This window comes from Aphelocoma coerulescens, chromosome 3, assembly GCF_041296385.1.
Source record: "Aphelocoma coerulescens isolate FSJ_1873_10779 chromosome 3, UR_Acoe_1.0, whole genome shotgun sequence".
NCBI classification, from domain to species: Eukaryota; Metazoa; Chordata; class Aves; order Passeriformes; family Corvidae; genus Aphelocoma; species Aphelocoma coerulescens.
Genome location: NC_091016.1, coordinates 52,008,470 through 52,028,566, shown reverse-complemented (window position 1 = coordinate 52,028,566; position 20,097 = coordinate 52,008,470). Strand labels below are relative to the sequence as shown.

The 20,097-nt window shown below is 36.5% G+C and overlaps 1 protein-coding gene across 4 annotated transcripts in view; it reads left to right on the top strand.

Annotated features, from left to right (window-relative positions):
• The window catches only part of SIPA1L2 (signal induced proliferation associated 1 like 2), a 127,870-nt gene that overhangs the window by 43,586 nt on the left and 64,187 nt on the right, over positions 1-20,097 (top strand). For all 4 annotated transcript variants that reach the window (XM_069010271.1, XM_069010274.1, XM_069010273.1 and 1 more), the window contains exons 3-5: positions 9,908-11,611; positions 17,823-17,956; positions 19,367-19,555. In XM_069010271.1, the coding sequence (XP_068866372.1) occupies positions 10,147-11,611; positions 17,823-17,956; positions 19,367-19,555 (1,788 nt within the window). In that variant the 5' untranslated portion in view covers positions 9,908-10,146. The remainder of the gene's footprint in view (positions 1-9,907; positions 11,612-17,822; positions 17,957-19,366; positions 19,556-20,097) is intronic.

Sequence of the window (20,097 nt, the reverse complement as noted above, 5' to 3'; positions counted from 1 at the left end):
AAACATTGTGATTTTGTAGGCACTGAGTATTAGTGTCATATCCATATATTCCAAGGTACTGAAAGTTTTATACAGCTGATGGACATTTGAAAGATTATCTGTAAAATATATATTTTTCTACATGTGGTTTAAATGCAAAAATCTGGTTGAGGCAGCAAGGTCTGCTGCGAGTTAAGTATATGGAAACCTGTTGGATGGCATACACATTTCTCATGAGCATGAGCAGAATGACAGTTTAACCTTTTATCACTTATCATTTAAAGTCCTTACATTTTATACCACTAAAACGCCTTCCGAATGCCGGTTCCCACTGGGTAATAAAAGTCTTATTGATGAGAATGTGTCAAAACAGAAGATTTTTGGAATGAATTAGTGAGTTTTCAAGCTGTTGTGTACCTGTGACCAAAATCCATGCACCCTCTTTGACTGTCTCATTTACTGAGTGTGCCTTTGCTTTAGGGAGGCTCTTTCTTCCTAGTTCAAAAAAATTAGACTCCTTTAAAAGCTGTACACATTGCAGAGAGTATTTCTGGTAGAAGTAGCATTAGTATTGTAAGTGGTTTGCTGTTTGGAGAGGTTTGGTGATCTCTGGAGGTAAGCCCAATGTATGGGTTTGTAAGGCCATACCACGGCATCCCAGTGAGTGCTCAGGTCTGACACCACCAATGTGAACGTGGCAGGCTTAATCCGTGCTCCTGCCTGAAGAGCATTTTTACTGTGAAATGCAGTTATGATGGAAATATGTAAAAGAACTTTCTTGTTCTGGCTAAAAATTGGCTTTGAAAAGCTTTCTAGAGTAGTGTCAGCATCTGAAACCTCCTTCGTGGAATGGGCGGCCTCAGCTGTTTAATGGATGTATTGTTTCATCTTTTCACTGAGTGGCTGAAAAAGCTTTAATTTGGGCCTTACTGTACTAGACTTATGAAAAGTGGAATTGCCTCATGAATTTTTGTGACATACTGACTCTGAAAAGCCAAAGCTTGCAATCTTGTTCTCTCTTTCTGAACAGTATCTCCTTCTGCAGTACTTGACTCCTTATTCAACCTCAGTGCAGCTTCTGAACCTGCTTCCAAATTTCTACCTCAGAATCTGAAATAACAGTCAAAATGTTAGCACATCCCTACTTCCTATCAACTTTTAATTAAAATCCATTTCTTCAGATAGCTAAGGAGGTGCCAACTCTAGTATTCCTACTGTTTTTCGGAATAATCAAAAGCAGTTGTATGCACTGTGTGGGAGCAGCCTTACATACATATCCCAAAAGTGTCAGATAATTTCTGTAGAAAACACAGTGCTAGTGCATTCAGTCAGAAATTTATCTGAGCATATTTCTCAGTTAGAAATCTGTGTCCATCCATGAAGTTTTAAATTTTGAAGATTGATAATTAAGGTAATGATGTCATACAACTACTTCTAATTTTTCAATCCCATCATTCCATCTGTAGCAATTCATTATATATTGTAAGGACAAAACTTCTTAGCGTGATTTTTTTTTTTTTTTTTTTAATGGAATGGACAAGACATTTCTTAATACTAAGTGGGTTGCTTCTTACGGGTTTTTCCCTCTGGTTTTCTTTATTCCTGCTCTTGGTCAGAATGCTTTTCAATTGGAATTTCAATAATCATTTTGTCTGCTGATCTAGAGTTAGAAGAAATAATTTCTGATGTGACTAATTCTGGGATAAGGTAGAATATGTTCTTTGTTTCAAAATAATGCAGTACTCTTCTAAATTGCTGAGTTGCTTTTTGTTTCTGCCAGTATTTTATAAGAACTGCATAAAAGACAGCATTTGTAGTATCAGCAAATGTTTATTAAAAACTTGAAGGTAAAAAGTTTGTTTTGAAATGGAGCACAGGTATGCTCCCTTCTCAACATACAAATATGAATATTCTCCTTTCTGCACACTCTTCTGCCAGTCAGTTTACAGGTGCTGTATTTCTCTTTCAGTGTTCTCCCAATGCACATGCAATTAGTTGTCCTTTTCATTGTCTTCGAATAATGTGAACAGGCTGCACAAGTCCTGTCTTTATCTTTCTAAGCTTTGCCTCTGACAGTGGCCTCGTCCACTTGTTGTTTACCAAATGGATTATCATAGTATTTGGCATCCTGTACAGTGGAGTCATCGTATGAGGACACTATTCCAACAGGACACAGGAGCAGTCCCTGCCTTGTGGATTATGCAATTTAAATGAGAATACATGCATTCAAGCAGGAAGGGCCAATTCAGGAATCAGTGGACTTTTGATAATTTCTGAGCCTGTAGACAGTACTGTTTCTACTGAGGTTTCAGATGTTGTCCAGCTTGCTTGAGAAGACCACTGAAAATTACTTTTTTTTTGGTTGCTTTTGAGTGGAACTTGCTTCAATGCAGTGTTTCTGTATTATAACTGAAAATGAGTCATCTTTACCCTTTCAGAATAATTCATACTTTGTCTAATGTGAACTCTAATGTGAATAGGTTCTACTGGCTGAGGAAAAGTACATGTCGTGCAAACAGATTTTTGGTCCCTTCTTTCTAAGATCTTGAACTACACTGAATATATAAAGTATTATGCAAAGTTTGTGTTTATCTGCTGACTGATATTTGTTTGTATGAATCTTGTTTATGACATTCCTGTATCATTATGTGAAGACTCTTCATTCTCAAAGATGAAACTAGAATTAAAATTCTGCTTCATCAGTATTTTAAGGATAAATCTATTTTTGAGGAAATTGTAATTACTATGAAATGTTGGAGGAACAGGCATAAGTACTTCTAAATTCTTTAAAGTAGGGAAATGTCTTAGAATCATCCAGTCTGACATACTATGTAAATTACATTCTGAATGTCTTTTTAGTCTCCAAGTAGAAACCAGATTATTTAATACTCATTAAGTAGGGTTCTTTTTTTTTTTGTTATTCCTGCTCTTTGACACCTAGGTTCTTGAATGGAAAGAATGAAAGGAAACAAAGAGAGTTTGGGCTATGTGGGTTTTTTTTAAATTTTCATTGATATCAGAATCTGACTGATATGTATATAACTTCTATTTGCAATTGTTAAAGACTGCCCAAAAAATGGTATTGCTTAACAATAATAATAATAATTTATGAGGAGTTTGGTGCCTTCCTCCTGCCTATCCCCTACCCCTGGAATAATTTGTGGTCAGTGCTTCTTTTCAACCCTTTCCTGGAACAATTCTTTGGTCTAGGACTTCCTGTTAAAATGTTTCCTTTATACTTCATTAATTAAGTTATGTTGTAGGCTTTACTGTATTTTAAGCTTCATAATTTCAGTTAAACGTAACTGAACTGAATTGGAAGAATGCAAATGAAAGATCCTCAGTGTGTTTGTCAGTGGCAGTTTTGCTATTGTTTAAACTCTGCTACTTTATATGGTTCAACCTGAATAAGATACAGCTTCATTTCCATTTTCTTAGTTGAACTGTGCATAACAGCTGTAAGAATAGGAGGATATCCAGTTGGTTCTGGAAATTGAATTAGCCTTAATGCATCTCTGTCAAATCTTGCGTTAATGGAACAATAGAATATTGGTATTAATATTCTAAGGAAATGCAGTGCTGAAACAGTCACAAATTTATCTAAATGTATTTTTCAGTAACAGAAGGTGATTTCTAACAGAAAGTTTAAAATCAATAGCAGTAAAGCTATGGTCAGTAATAGTTCTGTATAAATAATAGCTCTCACTGTCGTTCACTGAGAGATAACCTTGGTTGCTTGATGAAAAAGTTAAGCAGTGTTTTCTAACTAAACAAAGCATGCATTGAGATAAAATGTGTAGGACCAAATTCAGGAAACTAATAGAAGATAAGCTAAAGGGAAGCTGCTGGAACTTTGTAGATATTCTTTGGTATAATGAGTTACACCTAAGAAAGTGTATCTTTTGTAATGGCTTTTCTCTGAATGGATGCAGTATGTTTAGAACTAACCAAACTGACACATAGTATTGAGTTTTGTATTTAGCAGTTGGAAGGTGAGATTCATTAAAATATTTTCTCTGGAAATGCCAACATGACAGGTGGGGAATCTTGACCATAAGATAAACAAGTCTAGCATTTTTAATGGGTCTACTTACTGCTACATCTTACACAATTATTTCTGTAGGTGGTCAGATTTTTCTCAGCCTGTTAGTGGAGGAGGACAGTTATGGCTGGAGAGGTCTCTCCCTTAAGATAGCTTTCATTGAGCAGCACCAAACAGATGTGGAATTTAAAGTTCTGCTGCATCTCTGTCTCAATATTTATGTGCATCTGCCATTTTCTTTGTTGGAGAGGGGAACCACTTTTGAAGAACAGAGTATGGTTTTTTATTTGTTTTTTTTTTTTTTTTTTTACCCAAAATCTTGAACCAGTTCAAAACTAGCACAATTCCACTGTTTTGATAAGTGATGGTCTTATACCAACACTGAGAATCATGTAGGCTGTTGTCACTCTTAGCTATAGCTCCTTCCCTCCCACTCCCCATGATTGTTTGTGGATACATTTCTGTAGCTACATTATTTCAATAAAGGATTTTCTCAGTTTCTACTCTGAATTTTCTCTCACAGAGACTATAAATGTAAAGAAATACAGCATAGCTAGGGAAATGTGCAACACATAGTCACTACACAGCAGCTCATCTGTATTTCCATTTGTCAAATGAGGGTCTTCTCATCATTCTTCTGCCTCTTTTCTATGTCTGCATGTTAATCAAGTGTCTGAAATATGCATATGTGAAGTAACCATTTATACTGTAGTAGTTATAGCTTTAGTTTTAAATTTAATGTATAATAATTTGAATCACTTTTTTTCATAAGCTCTGCTCATAATTTGTTCATTGTATTATTTCCAATCCATTTTCCACAGCTGCAATCTGAATAAGTGGCTCAATTATAGTTTAGTGTTATTCTTTAATATTCACTGAGCCCTATGGAAAACTTTGAAAGAAATATTTTATTTAAAGACAATTATGCTTAAATATCATCGTTTTCTAAAGACATTTGCATGAAAAAAAGGCAAAACCATGAAGAACTAATTTTTCTTTTTCATACTACTGTCTGCAGTAATAATTCTCCCGTGTGACATCATAATTAACTGTCACATGATATGATATCACAGTTTAGTGTGATCAGAATTCTCTGACTTGAACACACAAATAGCATTGCTCAAAAAGCAGACATAGCTGTCACTTTGTTCTGAAAATTGGATAGTGCTTTTAGGAACCATTAACAATATTAAGAAATCATTAGGAAATAGGTACTGTTAATAGATATATTAAAATATGTAAATCTAAGAATGCTTGCTAATGTAATCTGTTTTTAAAAATAAGCAAACAAGCTTGAACTTGAAACAAAAAACTTTTTCTATTATTTTGTCATTTTTCAAAAATAACTTCTTTTTTTTCTGGTGGCAATCTTAGTTTTAGGAAATAAGACCTCGTGACAGATTTGTTCAGTGAGTTATCTGTTCTAGAAACTGTAAAAATATAGGCAGCTTAGAAACCATGTTCATTTGTCCTTTGCACCCTTCTTTTTCATTGCACTTGAAAGCATGTGCAGAATTTTCTTGCAAACTTTAGATTCCCATGAAGTGGCCATTGTGTAGCTGCTGCTCTGCTGTACTGGCCAAATACATAACACTAGTACCCCACTATGTGTTTCTTTGAAGACTGGTAACTAACTGGAGGGAGACACAGAAAATGCTGTGTAGAACCAATTGAATGCAAATTAAATGTCTGATCTTCAGCTTTTGGCATATTATTACTGCCTATACTCCTGTTTTATCAAATTGCACTTCCCGTTTTTTTAAGATTAGTAGAGCTTGAGAGTCATGGTGTATAGAATTGTCATCTTGATAAATAGTAGAGATTAATGCTTTCATCCAAATTATGCATTCTTTTTAGGATGATAGCATTACATAATAATAGGGGCAGATTTCCAAAGTCTTGATCAACAAAGTGATCACACAGAGACTTCTTAAATAATTCATTTCCCTCTATCAAGGCTGACATGAGGCAGCATTACCAAACAACCTCCTTTTGACAGGGTAGTCCAATAGTACAGTTCTTATTCATTGCTCCGCTACTGGCACAGGAACACTTGTGGGCACATATCCAGGTCCCCAGGAAACTTGGAATCATTCCATGTTAAGGAACTGTAACTGTAGCTAACAAACCAGCTGCTGTATTGAGCTCAGAAGGAAGTCTTTGTAGCTGTGTGGAAGGAACTTAAGTTATTTGCATAACATCCAGCAGTCTTGGTGGGAAGGGTTGGCAGGAGCACAACAGCAGGGTAGGCATCCAGCTTTTCTTTTTTGACCTTATCTGTCACTGATTCCATTCTTCAGTGCTAGGGTGAGATGAAAAAAGAGGGAAGTCAAGAACTTGACCAAAAGAGCTGTACAGGTCTGGAGAAGAGTACTCATGGTCATATTGACAGTGTTCTTTGTGGAAGTAATAGTTTATTAAATTCAACAAAAAATTTCAGTTTATAATTAACAGTATCAACATCAGTGCAATATTTGTGAGTTGGTAAACTCTTACTGTGAAGAGAGAAAATCCTTAACAACAGATAAATGAGACTAAATGCTATCCATCAGCATAAGTCGGCTGTCAGCCAGAACATGCTGTTGGTACTGAGTTACAGAAATTTACAGAAAGGGTCAATCATGTTAAAAACAGGCAGATTTTTTTCAATTAGGCCAATTTCAGATTAGGAAAAAAAAATAAACAGTATCTCTTAAATATATTGCATCACTTCTTCAAACATTGCTATTTCCAAGAAAATATCAATCTACATGTCCAAACAGGCATTTCTTTAGTCTTCTGTCACACCAGCTTTGCACTGTAAAGAAAATAAATTCTCTATTTAAGTACTGTCTTTTGCAACGTACCTCTGTTAGAACACTCAGGCCATACTTCATCATGTATTTAAGCTACCACCGCCACCAGAGGAAAAAAATGCCTTGCTTTCCCGTGGCCTTCAGGCTCTCTGCTGCCTTCCACAAATACAGATGTTTGTGAGGCCAAACAGTAAGTCACATTGTGGATTTGGATTGAAAATAAGTAGGGTGCCAGTGTCCATCTGTTGCTCTTTCCTTCTGCCTCCCACCACCTCGCCTCCAGTTTCATTTCAACTTTCATTATGGTCCTGGTCCAATTCACTACTTTTGCACAAATGCTTATGATATAAAAAGGGCTGACACAAGAGAAAAATGGAATTCTTGCAAGATAGCCTTTTCTTACCTTATATATATATATTTTCCTATTTTTAAGAGATTAATTTTTACTTAAAAATGCATAAACTAATGACTTCTATGAATGCTTTTTATGCAGGAAAGGGCAGGAAGGCTAGAAAATGTAATTCACCAGAATTTCAAAGAAAATTGAATTAACCTTTAATAATAAGTTAAATATCTATCCCAGTACTTGAAATTAAACTTACTGCGCTCTCTTCTATATTCTGCCAGAAACAGAAAAGATGATTCTGGAATAGTTTAGTTTTCCTTCAGAGTTTGTATTTAGCAAAGGTTTCTTCCACTTCTATGATTGTATAAAGAACAGTCTAAGAGATGATTAAAGAGCTGCCAGCTGTTCATGTTAATTCGCACAGAACTTCTTGGTACTCAAACTTTGCAATATTACTTGTGCTCCAAAAATGTTGAGCATATTGACATATCTGAGAGCAGTCCTTCAAAGAAAGGCTTTGGGTTATTGGTGAATGAAAAGCTGGACGTGAGCCAGCAATGAGTGCTTGCAGCTCAGAAAGCCAAGCACATCCTGGGCTGCATCCAAAGCAGCGTGGCCAGCAGGGTGAGGGAGGAGATTCTGCCCCTCTGCTCTGCTCTGGTGAGACCCCACCTGGAACACTGCAGCCAGCTCTGGGGTCCCAGCACAGGAAGGACACTGATGTGTTGGAGTAGGTCCAGAGGAGGCCATGAAGATGATCAGAGGAGTGGAACATGCCCTGTGAGGAAAGGCTGAGAGAGTTCGGTTTTTCTGCCTGGAGAAGAGGTGGCTCCAAGGAAACCTAATTCTGGCCTTCCAATACCTAAAAAGGGCCTACAAGAGAGCTGGAAAGGAAATTTTTACAGGGCATGTAGTGACTGGATGAGGATTAACTGTCTGAAACTAAAAGAGATTAGATATTAGGAAGAAATTCTTCGATATGAGGGTGGTGAGAGTCTGGAACAGGATGCTCAGGGAAGCTGTAGATCCCCCATCCCTGGAGAATATTCAAGGCCAGGTTGGATGTGGCTCTGAGCAACCTGATCTGGTGAGTGTCCCTGTCCATGCCAGGGGAGTTGGAAGTAGATGATCTTTAAGGTCCCTTGCAACCCAAACTATTCTATGATTCTTTGACCAATATTTTTTTTTTGTGTGTAGTATTTTCGTAAGTCAGTGTTTAAAAATCCTACTTGCCACATTTCAAATGCTTTTTCCCTGAACATGTCAGTTGTTTAAATAATCTTTTGGACTCCTGTAAGGAACCCAAGACTTTGTTTTTAATTATCTTCATTGGCCGTCAAGGAATTTGTATGGAATAAAAGTAAGCTGCAGTGATACTTTGTTATTGTCAGCAATTTCTACTACCACTCACATGGAAACCATAGCCATTATGAGAGTGCTGAAGTCTAACTTGTGTTTGTTACCTTGTTACTGCAGAAGTCTTCTAAAGTTTGCTGTATCAAACACAATTTTTATTGATTTCTGACAAGCAGAAAGAAATAAGGTGTCATATTTTAATTTATATTATTCCTTTGGCCCTCATCCTTCCTCCCCATCCTCCAAGGAATTTTTATCACATTAAATATAGGAGAAAAAACACTCATCTTCTGAACTCCTCTTACCTCCTCATATCTTCATTGAAATCAGGAGAGAATTCATATTTCAAGCTAATTTAACCTGACTTCTTTTTAGTCTCTGGTAAAGGCACATTATCCTTATTTGCAGCATTTTAAAAGAACATTATTTTGGCATTTTTGTTCGAGGAATAAAATCTGAAGAAGAAGTGCACAACATTCTGTCTTGTCTCTTGTTTTAGTCTGCTTTTATGAATGGATTAATGGATGGGCTCTGCCTGCAAATGAATCTTCACAGCATGAGTCATGGTCATTCTTAAGACTATTGTAGAGTATTTTTATATCCTAACAGTTCCAATTTTGTAATAAAATTGAGGCTTATCAATAGAGCTACTATCTTTTCTTATTTACAGAAGAAAACAGACAGGTTCTTTATCACAGTAACTGAGTTAACAGTCTAGTTTGCAACCAGAGGAATAAAATATAACAGAAACAACTGTAACTCTTTTACACAGCTAAATAATAGTTTGCACTCCAAAGAAAGGAATGTAAGTAAACCCCCCTTTGGGAAGAGAGGGGGAAGGAAATGAAATACATTAATTCACTGAATTAATCATAGTGGAACAATTACTTTTAAATGTTCTTTTAAATGGGGCAAAACACATTTCTCTGTAGAATGTGCTATCTGCTCCATATATTTTACTTACCAGTCATTCCCAGCACTCCTGTGCACATTTACCATTTTCAGGAAAGCTCGGAAAAAAGCACTTTAGATATTACATAAACAAACCCCAGTGATTAGACAGAGAATAGGCATCTAAGTTGCTGACAGCATTGCAGGGAATGCATAGAGAATTGTCTGTGGCTACTCTGCTTGTGCATGTATTGGGGAGGCCATGAGAGATGCAGGTTCAAGCTGATCGCATCCTGTGGAATCACATGAACAACTGGAACTGTTACATTTGCTGGGTTTTAAGGAGTCCAAGGATAGAAAATGATACAGAGCAAGTCACTTTAGGTCCATCCAGTTTCATGGGGTGTTATATATATACAAGCAACAGTGGACACTTACTGTTATTGACTACAAATATTTTAATACACTTTCTTTTTATTTTTTTTTCCTTATGAACAGATTTAAGAAATTTGTCTGGATTAATACCAAACTGAATGCATCGGAACTGAAGGAAATGTTTTGAGATTAATCTGACAGAAGTCTTGCAAAAATGGTACACTGAGATTCGTGCCTGCCCCTGTGGGAAGACTGTAACTGTATTTTTATATTGCAGTTTATTGGCCCATAAAAGACAATGTAATAACAAATGTAACAGTAAATTTATGCAATAGTAGTGGTTCCCCTCCCACTGACTGGATATGAGTGATCAAAGGTCTTTGCAAGAAGATAAGCACAAGGTTAGCAGAACTTCCTCCAAGTTCAGGGAGTCTTCGAGAAGCATGCAATCTGATGATTATTTCGCTAGAAAACTTAAAGCCTTGAACGGTAGCATGGGTCCTCCTGTTTCTTCAAATGCCTCTAGCAAAGCTGAAAATAATCAAACAAATGGTACACCAGCCGTGCCTAAAATGGGTGTTCGAGCAAGGGTATCTGAATGGCCTCCTAAAAAAGATTGCTCTAAGGAACTGAGTAAAGCTGCGTGGGAAAACAGACCTCCAGCCAGTTATGAAGGTGTTGGCTCAGTACTTCCAAATGGACAAAATGACCAAAGTGATGAACAGCAAGAAGAGCTAGAACTGGAATTTACAGAGGGAAAGTATTCAATTGGAGATCTTTTTGTTCATTCACCTCAAAGGGGACTTCATCCCATAAGGCAAAGAAGCAACAGTGATGTGACAATAAGTGATATTGATGCTGAAGATGTGTTAGACCAAAATGCTGTTAACCCAAATACTGGAGCAGCTCTTCACAGAGAATATGGCAGTACTTCTTCAATTGATAGACAAGGCTTGTCTGGAGAAAATTTTTTTGCAATGCTGAGAGGATACAGAGTGGAAAATTTTGAACATAAAACCCTTGCTCCTTTTGGATTTTCTGAGTTTTTCCACTGTGATCCTACGGTTTCTCCGAGTCTACATGCTGCTGCACAGATTTCCAGAGGAGAATTTGTCAGGATTTCTGGGCTGGATTATATGGATAGTGCCCTACTTATTGGTCGAGACAGGGAGAAATCTTTCAAGAGGAGACTTAAATCAGAAGCAGTAGAAACATCCCTGTTTAGAAAATTGCGAACTGTTAAAAGTGAGCACGAAACCTTTAAGTTTTCGTCAGACCTGGATGATAGGCTTGACAGAAACATTCGTTCTTGGAACTGTCAGAAATGTTTTGCACATTATGATGTTCAGAGCATTTTGTTTAACATAAATGAAGCAATGGCTACCAGAGTAAATGTAGGAAAAAGAAAAAATATAACTACTGGGGCTTCAGCTGCGTCACAAACTCAGATGCCAGCAGGCCAGACTGGAAACTGTGAATCTCCTTTGGGAAGCAAAGAGGACCTCAATTCAAAAGAGAATTTAGATGCTGATGAGGGTGATGGGAAAAGTAATGATTTAGTATTGAGTTGCCCTTACTTCAGGAATGAAACTGGTGGGGAAGGAGATAGACGGATTGCACTTTCTAGGGCAAATTCAGCATCTTTTTCTTCAGGTGAAAGTTGTTCTTTTGAGTCCTCTCTGAGTTCCCATTGCACAAATGCTGGTGTTTCAGTACTGGAAGTACCAAGAGAAAACCAGTCCATTCACAGAGAGAAAGTGAAGCGTTACATCATAGAGCACATTGATCTTGGAGCATATTATTACCGCAAGTTCTTCTATGGAAAAGGTAAATTTTTCTAATGCAACTGTTCTGACATTTTTGTTTAGTCTGTTAGTTTTTTGTTTAGTAAAGTTTAGTTTTTGTTTTCCTTCTTCTCTATAGAGAGATTTAGGTATTCTAGAGGATCCTGAAACTCTTTATTAAAATTAAATCTGTCATTTTTGCTCTCTCAGGGCAAAGAAGTGGGTTATGTATGGTTGTGCAATACCTGTGTGAGCTTGTTAAGTGATTTTATGAGAGGTCATGTAAAATAGCATGTAAGCTAACTTCTCCAACTCAAACTTTCTTGATCAGCAGGAGAAAAAGATGTCATTTATATCCAGTAAATGCATTGGAAATACTGATACCCAGAGTGGAAATAATTGTTTCCTAAAAGGTGACTCCAAAAGAGAACATTTTATTATTGAGGCTTCCAACTGTCTTCTAGATTTGACTATCTTCAAGTGTGTCTTGAGGCCTTTCATATTGTATGCACATGTACATGCTCCTTAAATAGAGAGCTTCTGATGTTGTTTAGTTTTTCAGCTTAAAGAAGGATGTTTTATGCATTTCTCCTAGCCTTATACCCCTTTCTTTTAGGATACGTTCAGTCTGCAAAAATGCCAGCATACTCTTGTCAGCAGAGTAATTATCTTGGCTTGAATCATTATTCAGATAAACTATTTCCACTTTGTGATCAGCTTTGATAGTTTGCATTCAGCCCTGGCTTGTGCAATGAGTATGAAATCCCTGGTTTTGTGGGAGAACCCCAAAATACCTGTCTCTGTCCTTTCTGGATTATGAATTACAGCTTTTATTAAAAGAAAATTTTAAAAAAGTCTGCTTTTGTTTTTAAAAAACTGTTCCATACCAATTCTTTTTGTTCTTCTTGAAGTCATACTTCCTCTGCTTTCTAACTATATTTGAACATCAGGAAATAAGCACTGTACTGTTACTCCTTCCTGCTGTAACCCTTTAAAAGGGACTCAAAAGAGGATCCACATCAGTGCTGGCCACAATACAATAGACACTGAGAACATATTAACTGTAAAAAACCTGTATTTAAAAGGCAAGGAAGAGAAGAATTTGGATCTGTGATGGAAGAGGAATACGAAGACCCACAGCTAAGCAAGGAACAGGCAGCAAATCCACAGGTTCAAAATGGATTTCAAGCTGGACAGGTTGTAAAGTATATAAAAAGTGTTGAGGAAGTCAGAGTTCAAGAGAATGAGGGGAAACTTGTAACAAAAGGGTGGCATATTTTTTGAGGGGCAGAGAGAAGAAAAGATTGGCACACACGAAAATGAAAGGAAGACTGTCAATAGACAAAGGTGGTGGCAGGATAGGTGGAGGGGGGAGGACAAGAATTGAGCCAAATGAAAGAGGACTTGTTTGTGAAGTGCTTTGATCTTGGATGAGTTACAAATGCTGAAGTGCAGAACACTTCTGTGAAGAAAAATCTTGTCAGAGAAATTATAAAAAGAAAATGCAGATGGGTACTCAAAGCCACTTTAAATAATATATTATAAACAAACCTAATGACCTTTCTGGAAAATTGATGTGAATGTAATTAGTTTTAATTAACTTCTCTTCTGAAATAGTATCATAGTTTCTCAGTTTTATCCCACCTAGTTTAATACTGGGAAACTTGAATTGCAACTAATTGTTCCCTAGGTAGAGTTCTTCAAAAGTAAATATGGTGTGATATATTTAATATCCAGTAAAAAATTGCTACCTTCTCACCTTTCCAATGATATGTAAGCCATGGCCTGTTGTGCATTATCTTTTCATAGAGTTGTAACAGAAGTTACATGAGGGAAATCTGTATTGAATGGCTCTTATGATGCAGCAAGTCAGGGCCAACAAGATAATGAAACTAAAATCTTAATTTTTAACATCTACCATCTTAAGGTTTCATGCACATAAGGAATCTCTGCATTAATTTCAATTGAATACAGTTCTCACCTATGCAAAACTTATTGTGGGTAGAGGAAATAATCCAGACATTATGTGTTGGGCACCAACATGTGCTGCTGCTGGCCTGAACTTCCATATAAAAAAAATTGACATTTATGTTCATACTGGGTCTACGTGATGCTCTTCCATGACAGTGAGCTCTCCTAGCTGATTTTTCATTGATTTGTAGATTTAGTTGTGCAGTTTAATTTTACCAAAATCTTTGCAGGAGGATGAATTAAAACTTTAACAAACAAAGGTTACTGCCACAGATTTTCTTTGCCTTTAAGAAAATATATATGAAAAAGAAATAGCTTTCTGAATATTTGATTTTTTTCACAGTCTTATAATTGGCACTTGTCAGCATACCAGTTTTATTTCTGTTTTAAGATTCATGGAAGAAACACCCTGGCATGTGTAGCACTAATTATTCCGTTCCCCTTCAAGAGATATGAGATTAGGGATTCAGTGTTTTCTGAAATGAGTTGTAGTTTTATACTGCATATTTATAAGCTTTGTAACTATTGTTAAAATCAAATCCAACGCAACTGATATAAAATATGTTATGTTTATTGAATATATCATCTCAGTTTTCAGCTGAGATTTGTAAAAGCTAGAATATGTTATTTTATCTCATGGTTTTGATAATCATTGATTTGTCCTTTTCCCTTTGTGCAGTTATCCTCATAATTCCTCGAGACTTGTATATTATTACCATGCTTTTTATTTGAGGGATGCTTGCAACCATTTAATGTTACTGTGTCTATCTGCTGATATGGGACTGCAAAAATGTCCTAAAAGAAGTGTACAGGCTTAGAAAGCTATTGGTATTAACTCAGTATTATACAAGTAAGAACTTTGTGTTTGAAGAAAAATTGACAGCTATTCCTCAAAATGAAAAAATAAAAAATGAAAAATATTGTAACATCCCTCTAGATCTCAGCAAGAAAATAGCACTTATTTTCTTCTTTTCTCCCCAGCTGATTCTTTTAAACCAACATAAATACATTTAAACAAGCTCAATGAGTTTGTACTTTTTGAAATTAAAAAAAAAAGATGATGCCTTTAATTAAAAATGTTTTCCCCAAATCCCAGAAGATTAGTAGCCATGCTATTCTTCAATTTACTTCAGCTTCCTTACTTTCCTTTTCTGAAACTGGTTTATCTATTTTATTTTTAATGCATATAAATAGTGTATTTGGTTTTGTGTCTTTCATGTTGTACAAGAAATTAGTAGGTATATTCTGCACACACTTGCATTATTCTGCTCAATAGTACTGCAGCCAAGAAATCTAGTAACTGTGTAATACCCTTTTCTAGATTTACATCAAAATGGTCACCTCTAGACTTCCAGCTGAGGAGTTTACCTTATGTCAAAGCCTGAATTATGCAGCTGTGGGGAGTTTTATGTTATTGGAAGTGTTTGACCTCTGAACTTCTCTTTCTCTCCTGCTCTCTGTCTTTGTGAACTCCAGTTCCACTTGATAAAATTGCCCATCCAGGCTCAAAGTTTTAATTTAACACTGGGAAGTCCTTAAGGTACATTATTTATCCATGGAGATAGAATGCTCAGACTGGGAAAGGAATGGAGAGCATGAGCAAATAATTTAATGTCTGTGCCTCTTTGATTCCAGGTGTTCCTTCCAAAAAAAGTTGTAATGTGCTGCTGCTCAGTTTCCTTCCACTGGGATGGATTGTAACCACCTACATACTTCATAGATAGATTTTTGAAAGACTAGTGGAAACCTAATTTAAACTTGATTTGAGAAATAAGACTGTCATTTATGTAGAGATGACTTCATTCTTTTGTATTAATTCTGAGAGTATGGATAACTTCTTAGTGAAAGACATTTTGCAAAAAACTTCTTTACTCACGTCTATAAATATGTCATTTCAAAAATGTATCAAACTAGCTCCGAAATGCTAGCAAAATGTTTTTTAATCCAGACAATCTTTAAGGGGAAATTAATCAATCAATTGTTATTTAAAATTTGGGATTATAACATGAATTCAATTGTAAGAAATTTCTGGAGGCCATCCAGTCTATTTCCCACTTTAAAGCTCCCTTTAAATATAGGTTCTGAATAGGTTGCTCAAAACCTGTTTCCCTTTAGCTGTCCCTTTAGCTTTTTTACTACCTCTAATTCTGCTGGCAACCTGTTTGTGTTGGATTCCCCTCACTTAGAGGCTGCATGTTCTGATGGTTGTATCCTGTTCTTTCACTTTGTACCTTTGAGAAGAGACTGTTTCTCCTTTCTCTACAACCTCCCATCACTCATGGGATCCAGCAGCTTTTTCCTCCTTTAATCTGCTCTTCTCCAGCTGCAAAAGCCCATTTCTTTTAGCCTTTCCTCATCTTTTATGTTCTCCAGCCCTCTAATGGTCTTCATAGTTGTCTGTTGGCCTTGTCCCACTCTGTCCAAAACTGGACACTGCTTCTTACGTGGCCTCAAAAGTACCAAACAGAAAGGCATAATGCTCTCCTGAGCTGCTGGAATGCTGTTGCCCAGAGTGTGGTTGCCCTTCCTTCCTCTCTGCTGGGAGGTTCTGTTGGCTGCTGGGCAGCCTGTGCTCACAGGGTCCCCAGTGCTTTTCCCCACAGATGCTCCTGAGGCAGTTGGTCCCCAGCCTGTGCTGTTGTATGAGCTTGTTCTGTTCTACATGCAGGTCTGTGTTGGTCTTCATAAGGCTTTTTCAGTCCATTTTCTTGGATTGTAAAAATGGGAGTTTGTTTTACAGTGTCAGGTTGAAAACTTCAGATGGTTTAGGAGTTGCCTCACGTGAAGCTCAGCTGTGACAGCTCAGCAGTAGCTGCCTCAAGGGGAAGGGGAGAGTGGGAGGTGAAGCACAGACACCCTACAGCTGTAGAACTCTGCTTGTGTGGTTTTGCCCTTGCCTGCTTTGTTAAAAGTGCAAGGATTGTGCATTTCCATGTCTGCCCCGTGCACATATTCCTGATTTGTTAAAAGCCTGCTGGTTATTCCCCTTCACCTGGTGCACCCATCTGCAGTCCTAACCTCCAATACATGAACAATATTTTTGAGCTTGGTTGCAAACATCAACTTGTTGAGGATGCACTCCATTCCATCATTTAGATAATGTAAAACCCTATTAAACAGTAACAGCTCCACTATCAAATGCTGATAAACATTTTAGTAACTGGCCACTAATTGTAATTTGTATTACTGATCACAGTCCATTAAGGCCAACTGTCCAGCCAGTTTCCATCCACCTTGTAATTTGCATGTCCAAAGCATGTCTTTTCAGTTTAGCTACACAGATACACTATGGGAGACTGTGTGAAAAGCATTGCTAAAGTACAAGTGGGTGACATTCATTGCTCCTTCCTCATCCGTAAAGCCAGTCACATCACTGTAGAAAACAACTGGATTGGTCATGCATGATTTGCATTTTTTAAGTCTGTGCAGGCTGTTTCCAAGCATCTATTTGTCCTTCATGTGCCTGGAAATGTCTTCCATGAGAATTTGTTCCTTAATCTCCCTGGGAACTAAGATTTATGGTGACTGTTCTATGGCTTCCCAGACCCTCTTGCCCCTTTTTAAAGGTGACTGTAACTATTCACTATGAACTTTTAAAGGTGGTAAGCAGGAGCCCCCACATGGGTCCTGTTTGGTCACAATGATTTGAGTATGTCTGGTCTCCCTAAATGGTCTCTAATGTGATCTTTCTCTTCAGTTGATGGTACTTTACTCTCCCAGGCTGGACCAGTTGGCTCAAGGATGAATTTAACTATTCAGCAGACATTGAAGAGTTACTAGACTCAGTTTTTCTCTTGTTGAGGCTGAGTTGCTGCTTTGAATGGAAAGGTGTAAATAAGAATAAGAATAAGAATAAGAATAAGAATAAGAATAAGAATAAGAATAAGAATAAGAACAAGAATAAATCTTATTTGTTCAAAGACTCTTAGCTTTTATTCAAGATTATATGTAGATACAGTTTCTCCAATCTAGTTTTGTACAGCATCAAGCAAAAAGATTAATTTCATTGTAAAAAAAGGAAAAGAAGATTTCATAGCAGCAGCAGTTGCAGTAATTTATGTGATATGAGTGACCACTCCACTCATCAAAATTACCATTTTGTGATTTATGTACTCATTGTACAGTTCAGAAGATCACAAGCTGTTGTATTCACAGACCTCATTGTTCAATTAAAAATAATATTTTTTCTCGCTGCAGAAATTTTTTTTGAGGTTTGATGAACATTTTCTAGGAGACTCATACTTTACTATTCTCTTATCTCTTCATTCATTCCTGTGCAAAAGAGCATCAGAACTACTTTGGAATAGATGAAAATCTTGGACCTGTAGCAGTCAGCATCCGGAGGGAAAAGGTTGAAGATGCTAAGGAGAAAGAAGGATCTCAGTTCAACTATCGTATAGTTTTCAGGACAAGTGAGGTAATGTTCATTCAGTAATTCTGCAAAGGAATGGGGAAGTTGAATGAGAGCTTAGGATACTCATTATTTGTCTGTGGGTACGTTGCTAACTTTGAAAGTAAATCTGTTAATGGGAAAGGTTGTTTCCTGTGCCATTAGTAAATGTTGTTGCGCCTGAACAAAGTTTTCCTTTTCTGTACCACATAAATTTTTTGTCTTTTTGAGTGAGCACCCAAAAGGAGGTAAGTTGGCTGAAGAGAACTGCAAGGTGCAAGCAAGGCTAGAGATCTTTAACATAGTTAAAGATAAGTGTGGATCAGGCTGCTTGATGTTATGTTTCTAATGATAGAAATAAAAGATTAAGAAATGTAGGGATAAAGGGAGCTGTAAAGTATGAAAACTAGTGTAATGACTTATTTGTATTTTTTTCTTTGTTTCAAAATACTTTCTTAGAAGTTTTTTTTGTGAGATGTTTCTATGTACTTCTACGTGCATGATTTGCAGAAGGAATACTAATATATTCATAAAATAATGGTTTTATTTGAATGAAGAATTTGCTTGTGGTTGTTGTGTGCGAAGTCTCATAACTTCTATTTTAAGCAACTTAATGTCTCTTGGTAACTAATTTCTTTGTCACAGCAACTACCTTAGATTTGTATGAAAACACATAGTGTTATTATTGTAGCAAACAACTGTAAATTTTTGGAATCCTTAGGACTATTGGTTTTTATTTTGATTAGGATATAGAGAAGTGTTAACTAGACCTCCTGATATCACTGGACTCTTGTGCTTTTGCAAACAGATGTAAAAACAGGTATAGATAGATAGATAGATAGATAGATAGATAGATAGATAGATTTTTTTTTTCCAGTCCAGGGTTTTTTAATAGCCAGAAAAGCAGTGTCCATGTATGTATGTGTGGAGAGGTGATCCAGGTGACTCAGTTCTAAGAAATTACTCTCTTTTTGTTAAATCCAATGAAGATAAAGCAGCATGGATTAAATAATAGGTGAATGGGTTAAGTGAAAGTTCAATTAGCTGTACCTTATCTCATGTGTCCAGCCTCACATTTGACTACTGTGTTTGCTAGGGTAGTGTGCAAAAATAACTAAGTTTAGTTTTCCTTGTGTCTTTAAAACTTTTCCCTCCCTCCCCCAAAAAAGGAATAGTCTTAGTAATTGGAATAAATTGATAACATGCTTTATGAATTTCTTTAAGCAAAAAATGTATTTGTCACTTAGACAGTGAAAGCTTATCTGCTCTTTAAAAGTTATTTAGTAATGTTTCTACAGGTTAAAAAAATAAATTAAAATAGGGATGTTTTTCTTTCCATTTCTTTTTTCCTTGCTTTTGCTAAAACCTGAAGTTTTTATCTGTAGGGTATAGATTATTAGAGCTAAAAATGTTTTGTGTGTTTTACCTTTACTGCAGCTAACGACACTCAGAGGAGCAATTTTAGAAGATGCTATACCATCCACTGCTCGTCATGGCACGGCAAGAGGTCTGCCTCTCAAAGAGGTGCTGGAGTATGTAATACCAGAGCTGGGCATTCAGTGCCTGAGACAGGCTTCCAACTCACCCAAAGTACCTGAGCAACTGCTTAAACTGGATGAACAAGGGGTATGTAGCATATGGCCTTTCTTTAAAGACTATTCCTTACATAAATAGACGAAAAAAAATTATTAAATATTTTGCAGACAGTGCTAATTAACATGGATCTGTAATGCAAACTGTTCACTTTCTTGGTTTTAGAGAAACTTGTCTGTTTTCACTGACAAAATAAGGCTTGTTTTTCTAAGCAAATTCTTCTTAAAATGCATTTCAGCTGAAGGAAATAAATATTGGCCTATGGAGATTGTCTTTCAATGGCTGAGTGAGAGAAGGATTATTAAGTTTTAACATCAGTAAGAAGGGATTTTCACAATCTGTATTTGCACGTTAATGTGTACAAATGTTGAATGCAAATGAAAATACATCTAACACTTCATTAATATTGTGTATGGATAAGGAGGAAAAAGCATGTTGTGTCTTAAGCCTCCGCATCTAAAGTTTATGGTTATTTTTTACAATACCATTTGATGATTAACTTGCTTTATTCTTACTAGAATAGAATAATTCTGTGTTCAACTGAAACTGTGATTGAGACTAATGAATTAACTACA